The sequence below is a fragment of the Gobius niger genome (genome assembly GCF_951799975.1).
Source record: "Gobius niger genome assembly, chromosome: 4".
In the NCBI taxonomy this organism is placed as follows: Eukaryota; Metazoa; Chordata; class Actinopteri; order Gobiiformes; family Gobiidae; genus Gobius; species Gobius niger.
Genome location: NC_136855.1, coordinates 14,202,076 through 14,218,240, shown reverse-complemented (window position 1 = coordinate 14,218,240; position 16,165 = coordinate 14,202,076). Strand labels below are relative to the sequence as shown.

The following is a 16,165-nucleotide window of genomic DNA, read 5'->3' as shown; positions in this document are numbered from 1 at the left end:
GTCACTCCTACTAGTACGACATGTTGAAAGTTTTACTTGGAATGAAAATAGGTGAGATAAATATGTGTCTATTCTCTAGCGCAGAAAAGTGAAATCGGATTTAAATGATGTATAAAAATATATGCAAGTCACTTAACATGACACAGGAACATTATATATTGGCAAGTCTGGCATTATAAAGTATGCATAAAGTTGCATTGTTTGTTTTTTGTGCATGATTTGTCCTTGTGTCATCCTTATGGAGCAGGGACTAGCGGGAGGTTTAAGCCTGTCCCCAGGTGAAAAAGCCCAGGCATGTTTAGAAACAGGAGTTAAGGAAAAGCACAGACTGAAGCCGGTGGGATGTCCCAACAGCAGATGGTACAGTCCTGGGAGCCCATCTGCTGCTCTGGACACCTCCTCCTTATGTCCAGGGCTGACAGCTCAAGGTGGGCTTTACAGTAACAATATGAGAAAACCTTCCAATGTTGATAGTGAAGTGAACTAAAGATGGAGCACATTTTCGTTGTTCAAGTAATGGCAATACCAGGTCTAAGTGAGATGGATTATTAAAAAAATGAATAAGCAAAATTGAATTAAATAGATAGTAATACAGACTTTGTTAATCCACAGTTGGAATTGCGTTGTCACAGTAGCTCAAAAAAGCAGTCATACAAAATAATTAAAAGCAATACCAGGATACCAAAAAGAGAAATGAGGGATTATGGACCAGAACATGCCGTACATTTGAAATAGAAATAGTCTAACATTCGCCAATATCACAGTTTAAAAGAATTGCCTAAACTCATGTACTTAGCAGTTTTCCTCTGAAGAATCCTGTTGCTCTTTGTTGCTGTTCAGAATGTGGCCCATTGCTCCCGTCGCACTCATCTGTGACTGTGTAATGAACCTCTGGTATTATGTGATGATGAGCTGCAATGACAGATAATAACAGCTATTAAATGGATTTGCAACACTGGCATTATGAATTACCAAAGAGCTAAACGCAGCATAAGCTCTAAGACCCTACGATTATATTCCTAATTGGCTTAGATAAGGTATAAGTTAAGTCAAAATCGTACCATTTTAAGAATAACGGTACTTTTGAGACTACGAGGGAGCACCAGGTGGATTGGGTGACTGACATTTTCACACATGGATTGGCCACGACAGAGTCCAGATCTTGACCCCATTGAGAATCTTTGGGATGTGCTGCAGAAGGCTTTGTGGTTTAGTTTTGAAGAGGATTGTGTACAATGGGAGGCACATTAACCTTTTATTTCTGTTTAGTGAAGGTGTCAGTTTTCTTCAAAAAGATTGCCTCTTTCATCCCTCGCCCAAAGTAATTAGCATGTGCTTTAACGTAAAACCGATGAATGCTTGAGGATTAATGCTCAAAGCTGTGGGGCTTCTGCAGTGCACATTTCCTGCAGCTGACAGAAAATCTCAGGTGGTGCATGGATGAGGCCCTTCTCTGCACAGTATACTCTTTCATGCAAACCTAATAGTCTCTGATCACTCGTCAGGTGAAGCGGGCACTTAACCTGACTCCACTCCTCATGCAAAACCAACGGTGCGTGAAATAAAACATTCAAATTTAATGTCCGCAAATTATTTTATGTATCAAGACAATTCAGGTGATATTTCAGGCGAGCTGGTACAATCGTTGTCAGCTTTTCAGTGTATGTTTGAAAGTCTTTTTCATTTGTTGTTTTTGGCCCCTTTTTGAAGTCAGTTTGATAAAAGGAAACACAAGTCTTGATTAAAAAAATATCCAGAAAGTTGTATAGTTGAAAGGTTTTTGGTGGACCTTTGCATTAACTTGTATTATACGTTTGGTCAGTGCCTAGGCTGTCTGTGGTTAAAGGGATATTTCAGGATTTTTGATTTGGGCCTCATTTCCGAGTTATCCAGAGTGTTGTTGATTTCTGGTTGTTGATTTTTTTTTTTTAATTCAGCTAGTGCTAGGCTAGCGCATGTCTATGGTAACTAGTAGCCTGCATTAAAAACAGTCTGACCCAAGCACAGTGCATCTGAGGCAAATCACTTATAACACCAGACAACCCATATAAATGTCTGTGTCGACTGAATAATTCTTGAAATATAACAATTTTACATTTAAAAGAACTTGTATTTGAGCAGAATCATCTTCCTGGTTGTAAGCTACGCAGAGGCGGAGTGATCTGCTCGGTTACCGGATCTACAGTAGTTTGTTTACCTGCAGCCGGCATTACTACACGTGGAATTCACGAAGGAGCTTTCCACAAATCAGATATGGCAACGTTTGGAGGACGACCCCATGATTTTGAAGAGGTTTTTAATGCAGGCTAATAGTTACCATTGACATGCGCTAGCCTAGCACTAGCCTAGCATCACTAAACTCTTCAAATATAAGGACTGCATGAATTAAAAAATATATATACTGTATCTCCAGAAATCAACAACACTCTGGATAACTAGGAAATGAGGCCCTATGTCAAAAATCCTGAAATATCCCTTTAAAAACCTTTATGGATGTTTTTTTTGTTTTAAATAGTAATAATTGAATTGTTGAAATTGTAGTAATTGAAATAGTTATGTGCATTTGATGCAGAATAAGGCTGCTGCACATACGGCAAATGCTATTCTGTCCTCAGTGTTGTGGGTTCGAGTCCCTGTTCGGACATTTTGCTATATTTCTTTCCCCGTTCTTCAACCCCTTTCATCCGGTGCTGTCCTGTCAAATAAAGCCTACGGACTAAATTAAATACAAATAAATAGTTGTGACCTCTTGCCCAAACTGGCCGGTTCGGACCTGGTTCGTACCAGGATGAGAGACAATGTGGGAACATCCATTAAGGCTCAGTGGTCACAGGTGTGTGTCACCTTTACAGTGGAGCCAAACTCGTCTGACCAGACAGTTGGTAGTAGAAAGTTGGAATCCGGAAGTTATATTCTAAAATATTACAATTCAAAGTCCTTGATTGCTTCCTTTGCATTTCAATCCATTTTCTCAAGTCCATTGTACTTGTGAGATTCTGAGATGGAGCAGAGAAACGGCCCGTCAGACTTCTCCCATTATCGCACATGAATTTGACGCGTGCGCTGCGCAGCTTCTGCCGTCTCCTTTGAACAGACTCAAATTCACTTTGTGTCGACGGCGTTATGCAACAAGTAAATGAAGCTGCCACTGGTTATCTGCGAGTGAAGCCTGATTCATCAGACAGCGGCAGACAGGAGGCGGGCAGACAAGGGAGCGCATCAACTGTGGAGGAGTCTTGAATGACCCTTTTTAAATAATACAAGCGGCTGTCGGTCATAGCGTTTTGTTACAGACGGGCTCACCGGTTGTGGAGAAAATAATTGCGCTTTTTTTTCCTGATGAGAGCTGCATATATGAATCAATTAATAATATGAATTTTAAAAAAACTGCAATGTCTCTAATTCTGCAATATTGTGATTATTAATAAGTTTTCAATTTCAATCCTGCTCATTTCATTAAATTTAACATTGAATGAACCTTTCTACATGAGAAATGAGCAATAGCTGTCCTTATATTGACTCCATTGATGCCGTATTTCCCTCCGAATAAACCAGTGTAGTGCGACTGATAGAAGTGATAGTCGTTTTTGGCCCGGGGAGGTTTGAAGTGAGGATCCGTGTCTCTGAACAGGCCACTGACCTTCTGTGTCCCGCCGGCTCAGAGCTGGAGTGTGGCTAATGAGGAGATCCTATTATGGAGCCACACACTCATTCATAACATGGCCCAGGGCTGCACTCTGCGTCAGAGCAGCGAGATGTGCACTTTGTTCAGTCCAGCCTCCTCTACTCCGGCGCAGAGGCGTCAGGGAATTTCTGCAAGCGAACTGTCCCATGATTTTAATCCTCTGTTGTGACACAATCTCATAACACCTTACAATAACCTAGGCGTGCTACAAGCAGATTTGCCTAAACACATCTCATAAGAATCCATCTACAGACGGTAGTTTATTGAGAACACATCAGAGCGAATCATTTGTATTGTCGAGTCACAGGGAAATTGATGTTGTATTTCAATTCATTGTCCACAGTTTGTGAATGCAGAGGGAGAGGGGGCGGGGAGGGGAGAGAGTTCAGCCTCCTGATAGTTTGGTGGATTCCAAACTCTGAAACTCTGAAACTCTGAAACGGCTTACTCCCCAAACATCATAAACATATATTTTTGATTTGCCGTTCAATTGAGGTTGACCTGCATTTTTATTTTGTGTTTTCAACTCTTGATTTTTTTTTATCGTCACATTGTGTCCCTGCATGTGATGTACTTTGGGCACCAAGACATTTGCCTATTGCGACTATTCAAATTGCCTTTTCAATTTGTTTGCGGTTCTAAACTCTATTCAGCATCTATAAGGCGTCTGCTACTGAAGAAAACTGCCCCCAGTCCAATTGAAAAGTAGAACTATTCTTTTCCTTCTCAACCTGGTCAGTGAGTACACTCTGTTTCTACCCGAAGTGTGGCAGGTTCAGGCTCAGAAACACAATGTTCGCTGCTGGAGGAACGTGAAGAATGCGGCGTGTCTCATTTGTGCTGCAGCAGAAGAGGCAGTTTTGTGATTGACAGGCTGCCTATGACATGTACGATTGCGATTTGCAATTCATGTTTGGAAAGCCGGACTATATTCACCGTGCAAATTTGAAACATGTCCAGGAGCATTACGATTTGAGAGACGACGGGACTATGAATATAATAATTATAAAATATTGCAGATTAGCTAAATTAGAGCTGAGACCCAACCTACTCTGACAAGTTTAGGCCCAAATGAAAATATTAATTTCAACCTGAAGCAAAACCATTTCAATGTTTGGCCTTGTTATAGAGGGAAGGCAAGCGATGTCACAGCATAGCAACGTTATAGCAACAGACGCTAAATGAGTGTCAAGTGCACACTGTTTACAATTAACATTATGTATACCGTCAATAGTGCATAGTAAGAAATATACAATAGCATTTCCTCACAGAGTTCTGTTTACTGAAACATTGAACAATAAGGTTAACTTATGATTAATTTTTGACATAGGGCCTCATTTCCTAGTTATCCAAAGTGTTAATTTCTGTAGATATATATGTATTTTTTATATTTGAAGAGTTTAGTGGTGCTAGGCTAGTGCATTTCTACGGAAAACAGCGAGCCTGCATTAAAAACAGTCTGAGACAAATCACTTATAACAGACTACTGATATATATGTCTGTGTTGATCACACAAATATTGTGAGGGACTATTTTCTAGCAGATCACTCCGCCGATGCTCAAATATAACTTATTTTAAATGCAAAATGGTTTCAATTATTCTAACGACACCGACATTTATATCGGTAGTCTGGTGTTATAAGTGATTTGCCTCAGGTGCACTGTGGAGCGGGTCAGACTGTTTATAATGCAGGCTAGCTGTTACCATAGAAATGCGCTAGCCTAGCACTAGCCTAGTGCCACTAAACTCTTCAAATATAAGGATTGCATGAATTAAAAAAAAAAAAAAAAAACCTACAGAAATCAACAACACTCATAACTAGGAAATGAGGAACTATGTCAAAAATAGTCAGTAATAGTTTTTCTCCAGCGACCACTTTTTGGCCCTGTCCCACCAGTTGAGAACCATTCTCTTAAGTGCAATCTTTGCTGTCTGCTTATTACAACCATTCAAATTGCAATTTAGGTCCGCTTGCATGACAGCCCTGCTGCTCATCATCGAACCCAGTGCTCCAGCTATAGCTCTAGCTCTGTCCTTGTATGTTAAAAATGAGCTGATTGAGACGAACGCCGGGGAGGAGTTGTTTGGGGAATGAGGCTGTGGTAGATTCCTGAACTGTGGAATGTGAATCAGGCAGTTTTCCCACTCGTTCGTATCGTTAAAAACATGGCCGGTGTTTACAAAGGTGCTGCAATCGAAAGTTAATCAGTGAACATGATTGACGGTGCTACTTTGAAGCTTGAATTACCTGAGATACTCGTGGGTAGGGTTCAGTCCCTGCCCTGTCGGACGAGTATGTCGCCAACCAGAGATGGATGATGTTGTGAAATGTTTCCATCGAAGCAGAAGTAAAAGCTTATCAAGAGTGTCAAGTGTCAGTAGGGACTCCACAACGAATCACAAATGCTAAATGCAAATTTTGTCCATATCTTCAAAGACCAATTATCCAGTGCGGTTGTTCGGAAACTCTTCACACTGTTGTTATCGTGAAGCACTTTGATCAACTGAAGTAGCTTTTAAATGTGCTATGCAAATAAACCTGAAGTTGAAAAAGATCCACCTCTTTACATAATCTGACCTTACAAGTATCACCAGGCCAAGAAGATCAAGTCAGGTCTAAACCAAGCCCACAAAGGGTGAATATTTAATACCTCAATTGGACTAAATTATTCCGAAACCATGTCTGAAGCAGAAATTTAAAATGCATTACTAAAGCATAACTAATATTTCTAAGTAAAATGAATAAAGTCTAGAATTGCCGATGACCCCGAGTGCCAAATGAAGAAACTCAAGTACCACATTTCAACAACAACTTTGCAGTTTTGAGCTCTATAGACCTGTTCTGAAATGATTCTTGTGTTAGTTTGAAGTGTTCATTGTTATATGAATCCTAATTTTAAAAGATGAATTGCAAATCATTATTGTAATCGCAGTGCTTGACGGAAAAACACACAATCGGAAACAATTGGAGCAATCACAGTTGTCAGTTATGTAAACGTTTTGTTAAGTTTTACCTCTGCCAAAACTGCTACTTTAAATACTTTCGCTTGTGTCAAATATCCCTGAACCTCCAATAAAAATACTAATTTGACATTGTGATAAAACGATATCTGAGGTATTCGCATTGATGTAAAACCTACACACACACCTGAATAAGATCTGTGTGAGTCTGTCCTCAGTTTGGGAAGTCAGATTTGGCCTCCTTGCAGTTTTTGCATTTTGCTCTTTGGGGAAAACCTTTGCAGGTTGCAGGGGATTTGTCGCAATGCAGCACCCATAGTTTTCTGTTCTGTTTGTTCTCAATCCGTCAAATTTAAGAACAACAAAAGTCTTCAACAACTCACAGGATGTAATTGTTGTTGCTGATGATGCAAATTATAAACAAATGATTGCCTAATGTCATCAGTTACAACAAGCAGAGTCAACCTTTCTTGGCAAATCCATATTGCTGTATATTGTAAACAAACGTACAATCTGTCTTCAGTAATATTAAACCATCATTCGACTTTTCAAATTGAGCATAAGTCGACTAAGCTCTTCCTGGCTTAACAATATCTGTGCAGTGGACACATAGTGCTGCCATTTTTATTTTTTAGTTCCACAAGAGGATCTACTGCTCCACTGCATACATTTACACTGCACACACAGTCAGCCCATGGACAATTGAAGTTTTATTTTTCTTTGAAGGCATATTTATTGTATGTTTTTGATTAATTGTACGCTTTGTCACGACATGCATTGTGAATGAGGATCCATCTTGTATTGATCGGCTTCAAAAGGCTACAGTTAAGTTTAGTTATAGTCTGTTAATAAAATGAGTTTGGCTGAAAAGTAAAAGCCTTTGTGCAGATGGAAGAAGTTGAAAGTCTGTGTTGAAAGGATGCAATTCAAAGATGGGCCAAGCTATAAAATATATATCAATACATCAGTATGGCGGTGGGTAGAGTTGTTGTCATGTGATTAGCAAAAAACAATTCTGTGGTTGAGATAGAAAGGGCCATCAACCCAAAGATCACTCTGCAAATGTGAAACAATCTGTTGCTCTGAAGTGTTTTCAGGTGTATTCGGCTGCTTTTGGTAGAACTGGTTTGTCATCCTTTTGTTGCTGTGTAAACCTCTGGAGTATGTTCCCTGCATTGCTGTCATTGTGTCATTGTCAGTGTCTGCGTACATTGATGTATGAATGGGTAAGTGGATCCTTGCTGTAAAGCGCTTTGAGTGCCTAATGTCGGTAGAAAGCGCTATATAAGTTGAGACCATTTACCATTGTCTTATCATCCTACAGATTGATGGATGTTTACAGACGAAGCGCTAATCTCCGCGGCGTTCAGCACTTCTTTAGAGGTGCGCTTGACTCCAACTGGCCTCAGGGAGATCGTGCAAACTCTGACCTGTGAATTATTTAGAGGCGCACATAAAGGCGCCACAGAGCACGCGCCGCAGAAAAACTAAGACAGGCACGCAGCCGAAATATTCCCCAAATGCCGTCGCCTTTTATCCCCCCCAAAAGCATCAATCATGCTAATGCGTTGTATCTGTCCGAAGGCGATTGTGTGTGTTTGTGTTGGCCGCTGTAAAGGTCGTGCGGATAAGCGGCACTCTGATCGTTTTAATGTGTTGTTCCCAAAAGCAGATGACCAACGAGATTAGGATGAAAAAAAAAATGGCCAGTGAATTTATGAGGCTTTGATTTTGGCGTAATCCGTTTGAGGAAAGGGCTTTATTAGCTAATCTGAGTAAAACTAGTCCATCTGTCAAGCTTGTTTTGATATCAAAGAAAGAGGCGTATAGATGTGTGGATAAAACTGCCAGAATAGTGGTAAAAAAGGCCCTTTTTGTTAGTTCCTTTTGCTACTTGATCATACAAAATTGACTTCTTTGAGCTTTAAGAAAACAAAGGTTACACTCTTCAAAAAACGTACCTGGTAAATGTTTTCTTCACACGTGGTCATATTCTCTTCGCTGCTCAGATTTGCACCTTTGCTAAACTTCAGTGCAGTTTGGTGGAATATATTTGGTTTAAAGAAGGGGTATTATGCTTTGCAAAGGTGATGATATCATTAGGAGCATCAATAATAACACTTTATTATTACTATCTTACACTTTGTTGGTTAGAAAATGCAATATTGATCTAAAACAAAATATCCAGTGTTTTCCCTTCCTGTTTTTTTCAATCAAACCAACTTAAAGCTCCTCCAATCCCACCTTCTTGCTCCCTCCTGCTGTGTATCTGTTTCATTAAAGAGAGAAAAATACGACAGTGCGGCTGTTATGATGAAGCTATGGCGAGTGCTTTTAAGGTTAAGGTGGTTACAGTGTTGAGTACGCTTTATTGTCCCCGTCGGGAAACCCGTAAGGAGCACCCATCTCCAGATGTGGAGCCAGGCTAATGGTCAGAATCCCATTAACCTATAGTGCATGTTTTCGGTTGATGGGGAAACCGGAGCATCCGGAGGAAACTCATCCAGAGAGAAACATGCACACAGAAAGGCCCACACAGTCCGGGACTTGAACCCAGGATCTTCTTCTTTGCGAGGCAAGAGCGCTAACCACTCAGCCACCGTTACTCAGCAATAAAAAGATGAAGTTTAGCGAGAGATCGAGAGGCGAGGAAAACATTTCTTGGATACTTAGGACCACACTGTAAGAAAAGCCTCCGCGGAAGATACAAAGATTACTCAAAATTGCGCGAGTGGGTTGAAACGCAGCTCCAGGTGTGTTTAACATTGCGTAAGAGGCATGCTTGTTTTATTTCATTGCTCTTGGGATGTAGCAACAAATAATATAACCGGGAATATCCTATGGGCGGCACACATTGAACACATGCCCGCAAACTTTACAACTGCAATTCATTTACATCTTCAACAGTCAGTAAATGTGCGCATTCAGATACAAAAATATTCTCTTGTTTTGAAAATGTGTAAAGTATAATGCACTTCTGTTTTGAGTGTCTGGGTTTGGGCTTTTCCTGTGAGCTCGTGGCCTGTTCTAAAATGCAGCATGTGAAATGTGCTTGTTGCTTGTGCATGAGTGAATCTGCGCCGGCCCCGAATGCAGTGTCAGCTTATGCCCACATCACACTCAAACTCCCCACTTCACCGATGGCAAAGTGAGCCTCCATGTTTTCAACACGCCACAGAATAAATGCACACTCATGCAACAATAAGCTGTATGCTGACTAAACGCGTGTGCCCTCCAATAATATTTATTGAATGTATTATCAAAAACATATTCTATGCAACTAGAGATGTTAGTAGAGAATCTTCTTTGACGGTAGCCAGGTAATTGCTGAATCTCTCACTCTCTTTACACACCGCCTTCTGTCCAGTCTATTAAAGTCTTGCTTCCCCAACTTTTAGTTAATTTTCCCTTGGCCAGAGATGCCTAGAGCCTTGTCAGAACTGCTTGGTGTATCACAAAAATCTCATTATGTTAATAGACTCTCCTGCACTTTTATCCATTATATTTCAATCCAAAACCTGCCTGAAGTTGTGTTTTGTATCATTCATGCATGTTTGAGTAATCCTCCATATTCACGAATCCTTAAGCTGATGTGTTTTTAACATCACCAGACTAGTTATGCATTTCCCACTAACTGAAAACCAGCCTCATTGAAACTGTTTCCCTCCAGTTCTTTATCCCATCTGCTGACAACACTGGAGTATTACAGAGGAATTAACTCTGAATTACTTTGTTTTCCGTAAGCTGAAAACAATGACACCAATGCTAATATGTCCAAAAGTTCTTCCCCATTGTACTTTACTCATTTGACAGGATACTGTGCCTGGACCCTGACACATGGGAAGCATTTCCCTAAACACTGCACACATGTCTTTTTTATTTGGGATTCACTAACATTCTTTTGGTTCAGAAGTTTGTTGCAAAAACTTGAACTTGTACTCACAGTTTTGACGACAAATGAGTTCAAAAGAGCAAGGTTTTTGTGGAACGATTTCAAGCTTTTGCTGCTTTGTGAAGTCTGTGAATGACATTTGGTGTAGAGGTGGAGGAAGGTGTTTACTTACTGTAAGTAAAAGCACAAATACTGGTGCAAAGAACTTGCAGAGGAAAATTGTACTTAAATCTACACCATGTAGTTTTTCACATAATAAAAAGAATACAGATACAAGCATTTATATTATTATTACGGATATCTATTTAACACCTCAAAGTCTTTGCTGTGAGCAGCTCAACTCCTCAGACATAACTTTACGGGGAGCGGGACGTCTGCAGCCCGTTTCCATGGAGATGTTGACTAAAGGCAGCCAAATATGAGAATTAAATTGCTCCTCATACATTATTTGATTACCCACTGCATGAATAGCATTTTCTGTGTCGATTAAGCTGTAGTGAAGTCAGAAGCAAAATAATAGTTTGAAAACATTCACTTTCCCCAGTAGAACAAGCTCAGTTCAGCATAAAAATAGTCCACATTTAACTGTCCTGAACGTTTTCAAAGTTCATTTCAAAACATGCTCCTAATGCCATAATTGACACAGATAATGCTATTTTTGCAGTGGGTAATCAAATAACGTATGAGGAGCAATTTAATGCTCATATTTGGCTGCCTTTAGTCAACATCTCCATGGAAACGGGCTGTAGACGTCTACAGCCCGTTGAAAACGTTCGGGAGAGTTAAATGTGGACTATTTTTATTCTGAACTGAGCTTGTTCTACAGGAGAAAGTGAATGTTTTCAAACTATTATTTTGCTTCTGACTTCACTACAGCTTAAGGAACTTTTAGAGCTAGATGCTCACCATAAGTCCATGAAAAGCCGTCTGTCACACACCAGAATGGCATTTTCTGTCCTGCTCTACTGCAGATAAGAGCTGAGCTACAAAGCAGAACCAATACACCTTAAAGACAACTTTGAACCGCTGGGTAAAATCGCTCGCTCCACAGACACTCACTTGAAGCACCGCAGATTCTCACGTCTTGGCTGCTCCTGCTCTCTCCCATGTGGCCACTACAGTTAATTGCTCCACACCATGTGAAGATGACAGACCTCTGAGCGCTCACCTTTTATAATGAAACACGGCAATGATTCAAAGCTGCCAGGTCTATTACCGATAAAGTAGCGTGTCACATTTATAGTAAGTGATTTTACACCCTGTGAAAGGAATCCTCTTTTGTTAAGAACTGCACAGTTTGTACCGCACTGAGAATGTGACTGGAGGCATCTTATCTTGAGTGAATGTTTTTTTTGGTCTAGTGATGGATTATCTTTATAGATCAAGCGACCAGATGTCAGTGTAATGTGTTGTTTTTTGTTTGTTTTCTAAAGAATGACTTTACTTGTAAGGCTGTTCTGAGGATATAACTGGATACAAATCATTCAAACCTTTCCGTTCATCAGTGTTTGTGTAAAGGACTGATCTAAGACTAAGCGACTAAAAAGAAAAGAAAAAGAACTAGCAATTAATACTCTGAGCACATGGTTTTCTAGATTTTTTACACTGTGCTTGCAATTGCAGAAAGTTTAGCCATGCAAAATGAACTTGTACTTGTACATTTGAATCTGTCCTTTTTCCACTGTCAATAGTAAGTATATATTTGTGTAAGCTGAGTTCTCATGACTACAGGAGCTTTCAGCTTAGAAAAAAGGTTTTCAGTTTTTTGTTGGACTGGGTTACTGTTGAATCTCACCAGAGGGGGCTTAGTCAGCAACTGTAGTATAACCGAATGTCGACACAAAGGCTGAACAGCAGTGAAAGCCTCTGCCATAGCACCCAATCGCTACTTTGACCCTGCTGTCTAAAGTGGACGATTATCTCAGTGTCGTATTTGGGGAATGTTTCCATTGGGTAAGAGACAAACCCCCCACCCCCCAGTCCCTGAGTCCCAGTGTCAGTGCCACCTCCGGCAGAGAGGGGCGAGTCTGGGTGTGCTAGGAGCTGCAGGATGTGAGGATTGTTGGATCATGCTACTATCTCCATAAAAAAAAACACATTTGATTTAAAAGAGGAGGCAGGCTATTCCTAGAAATGTATTTTCATGGTCAATATTTAAAAAAAAAATCACAAATATTAAAGTTCACCATTTTAGTTCTATTGTATTTTATATCGGTTTGATCTTTTGAAGAGTGTTAATTGTATTTTTAGGCATAGTCTTCAAATCAAAATATTTCTTTGAATTGGACACTTCTACTTTCCGGGTCACTTAAAACCCGTCTCTAAGTGAAACCGGCCCACACTATCTTCGTTTTTCTTCTCTACCTCGGACAATGGACAGCAGATCTACTGTATGTCAAACAGTGCCACTGTAAGAATGACCATAAGCGATTTGTCTCTTTATTTAATCCCCACTTATTAACAAGCGAGTCTTGAAATTACTTCTCTGTTTGTCTATAAAAAAAAAGATACTTCTAAAAATGACTTATCTCCCTCTCTCTCTTTTGCCGTTGTGTCCAGGGAGCAGCCGATCTACACAACCCGTGCCCATGTCTTCCAGATCGACCCCACCACCAAAAAGAACTGGGTCCCTGCAAGTAAACAGGCCGTGACCGTCTCCTACTTCTACGACAGCACCAGGAACAGCTACCGCATCATCAGCGTGGATGGATCGAAGGTGAACCTGCGACACGGGCTGCGGTGATATAAAGCTGGTCTAATCAATGGTTTAATCACATTCTGATGTTTGCTGAGCCTCCTGAGGACTCTCTCCTCCTTCCACAATCCTTGCAGCCGACCGTAATCCAGTCCTAAGCAAGACCTTTAACATTAGGTTTATTAAAACGACGAATCGCTGCTGATCTCCGTGGTAACGCAGGACAGTCAGCAACATAGATACAGACGGCATCTCGTCATAGAAGGGGGCGTGGCTTCGCCGAGGGGGAAAATGGAATCTTTAGAGAAACACAATTTTTCACTCTTTTTAGCCATTTTCTGGTGGAATATGAACTTATTTATCACACATAAATAGAGTCAAGTGTTAATCGGGCCCATATGGATATTTTGTCGCAACAAATTGTTCAGTAGAAGTGAAAAAACGGCAGTTGTAGCAAGCGCTAGCTAACCGTTAGCATTGGCCCGATGCTAACATGTAGCATCAAGTTAGCATTCTCCGTTATTCATGTATTTATGGGCCGTTGAACCACTTTGCTCCTCTCCATGTCTTTGTATCATTATTTAGTAGAAAACTATATTAATAATTCAGCATTTGTTACAGTAGTTTTTGAATAATTAGAGAAAATTTTCATTTTTTCAAAATTGTTTTCCCCCTTAACTGTTTTCAAAAATGACCATATATGGGCGATTCCAGAGATGCCGTCTGTATCTATACTCATACCCGACAGCTTTCCACGGACTAAGGCAGAAACGAAGCTAACTCTAAAAGTTTGAAATTGCATAATTAAACCAAATTAACTTTTTGGCCGGCAGCGCTTCCATACACACTTATTTTTATTGTTTTTTTCTAACGTATTAAGTTAGACCTGTAAGCTAATCACAGTTGCTTATCAATCATTAGCATTTTAGGCAAAATATTTCGTAATACAGGCTAAGATGTTGCTGCATTTTGTGATGTACCCCGTAGCTGTAGTAATTACTGTCTCTCTGTAACGGTAAAAATTGAGAAGGAGGCAGGATAGATAAGCAGTTAAGCAGTTGTAATTGTATTTTCTTGCATTCCACTTAAAAATGAGCAAAACAGTGAGGTGACGTAAACCTGGCTCTTGACACTGATATCTGACCTGATATTAGTTCACCGACTTCGCCTCCGAGGAGACTTCCGGGTAAACACGCACTTCAACAGTCCTTGAAGTGCGTGGAGTCTGATTAGTGCTGATTGTGATCGCATTTGTCAGAACAAGTGCAGTTAATCACGTGTGAATAAACCGTCCTGCCTCTGATGCCTCGCAGTTGAGTCGCTGTTTCCATGGAGATCAGAGGGATCCGTGCAATCCGCTCCTAGCTGTGTTTAAACAGCTTCACAGACTTACGACTAGTATGTGTTGGCAATTTGTGATGGCGGAAAAAACTAGACCATTTTATTGTACAACATTATAAACAATCTTGAACCTGGACCAATGCTTACTTAAGTGGCTTTTCTCAAACCTTAGGGTGTTTTATCAGTTTAAACAAAACATGGAAGTGAATGGGGGACACAAAGAGAAAATGTGTGTTTTTTGCAGGTTGATAATGACTTTACCACAAGCAAGAGATTAGACGCTTCTTTCTCTGTCTCCGCTGCACCTCTTGTCCCCAGAAAGTTTAAAGTTGTCCCTCTGTCTTTGTTTTCACTCACTACAGAACTGCATCTGATTTGAATCGTGACAGTCCAGCATCACCGTGTACCCTTGTGTGCACTTTAGTCGCATGTCGGGGCTAACTGTGTGCCGTGGTCTTAAAGAGGGGGTATTATCCTTTTTTTTGTGCATTTTTATCATCTGAAACATGATATCAAGAAGTTTCACTGTCTAATTTTCAAGAGATTTCCCCATAAGCCCCTCCCACCCCGTCCTCTTGCTCCCTCTCGATAGGCAGACTTGTGTGGCTGTAGTGAAGCTATGTCCATCCATCCATGCATTTTCTTTGTTTCCGTGTCATAATCACATGGCACCAGCCCTTATGGCTCCTCCTGCGGGTGGTGGGTCCACAGAAGGACGGCCTCACGATACTAACCGGGCCTGTTGGTCTCTCATAAGAGGCTTCTGAACCTCTCTTTGTCTGACCCGTCACCTAGGACCTGTTTGCCCTGGGAGACCCTACCAGGGGCACGAAGCCCCCGACAACAGAGCTCCCAGGATCATTCAGGTGCTCAAACCCCTCCACCACGTTAAGGTGGCGGTTCCAGGAGGGATGAAGCTATGTGTGTGTTTCGTTTGTGATGGAAGGATTAAGCATAGCAAGAGATGGAGAGGTGTGAAAAGCATTTCCTTGATACCTCAGGACCTCAGGAGGAGCTTTTTGGGAACAGGATAAGGGGAGATTTAAAGCGAGTGGGTTGAAACATAACCTCAGGTATGTTTCCTGATATGACCTCCACGAGTAGCATATCTCATAATAATAAACTCCGCTGTGCTGCTGTATAGAGCCTGTCCAGTAAATCTGATCAGACGAGCGCGGAGTCCTTCTCTTTGGTCTGTGTTTCCTGTGGCAGTTGTTAAATGCTGAACACGACAAAAGTCACATGAAGTAGATGTTAACATAATCCTAGACTCTCGTGTCGTGTCTCGAGGAACAGAGCTCTGTGCTGCTGTGCTCAGTGTGTGACCGTCTGCCAGCTCACATCGCCCGGAGTCTCAAGTCATGATGAAGGCATGAGGCAATTCAGCACTTTCATTTTTAGCTACAACCTTTATAAACTAAAGAGCATGTAAGAACAACGTAATATGTATACTGTGCTTTTTTACTTTAAAATGTGAATTGTCATTACTCAATGTATCGGATGCAGAAGAAAGCCTCAATGAGAAACTGGACTCTAAAGATGTTTTTTGTTAAAGGTTAATATTCTGTCTCTTGTGGAACATTGTAAGAG

At 40.8% G+C, this 16,165-nt stretch overlaps 1 protein-coding gene across 2 annotated transcripts in view; it reads left to right on the top strand.

Moving 5' to 3' along the window:
• The window catches only part of homer2 (homer scaffold protein 2), a 47,839-nt gene that overhangs the window by 8,614 nt on the left and 23,060 nt on the right, over window positions 1-16,165 (top strand). For both annotated transcript variants that reach the window (XM_079554855.1, XM_079554854.1), the window contains one exon: window positions 13,099-13,255. In XM_079554855.1, coding sequence (XP_079410981.1) covers window positions 13,099-13,255 — 157 coding nt within the window. The remainder of the gene's footprint in view (window positions 1-13,098; window positions 13,256-16,165) is intronic.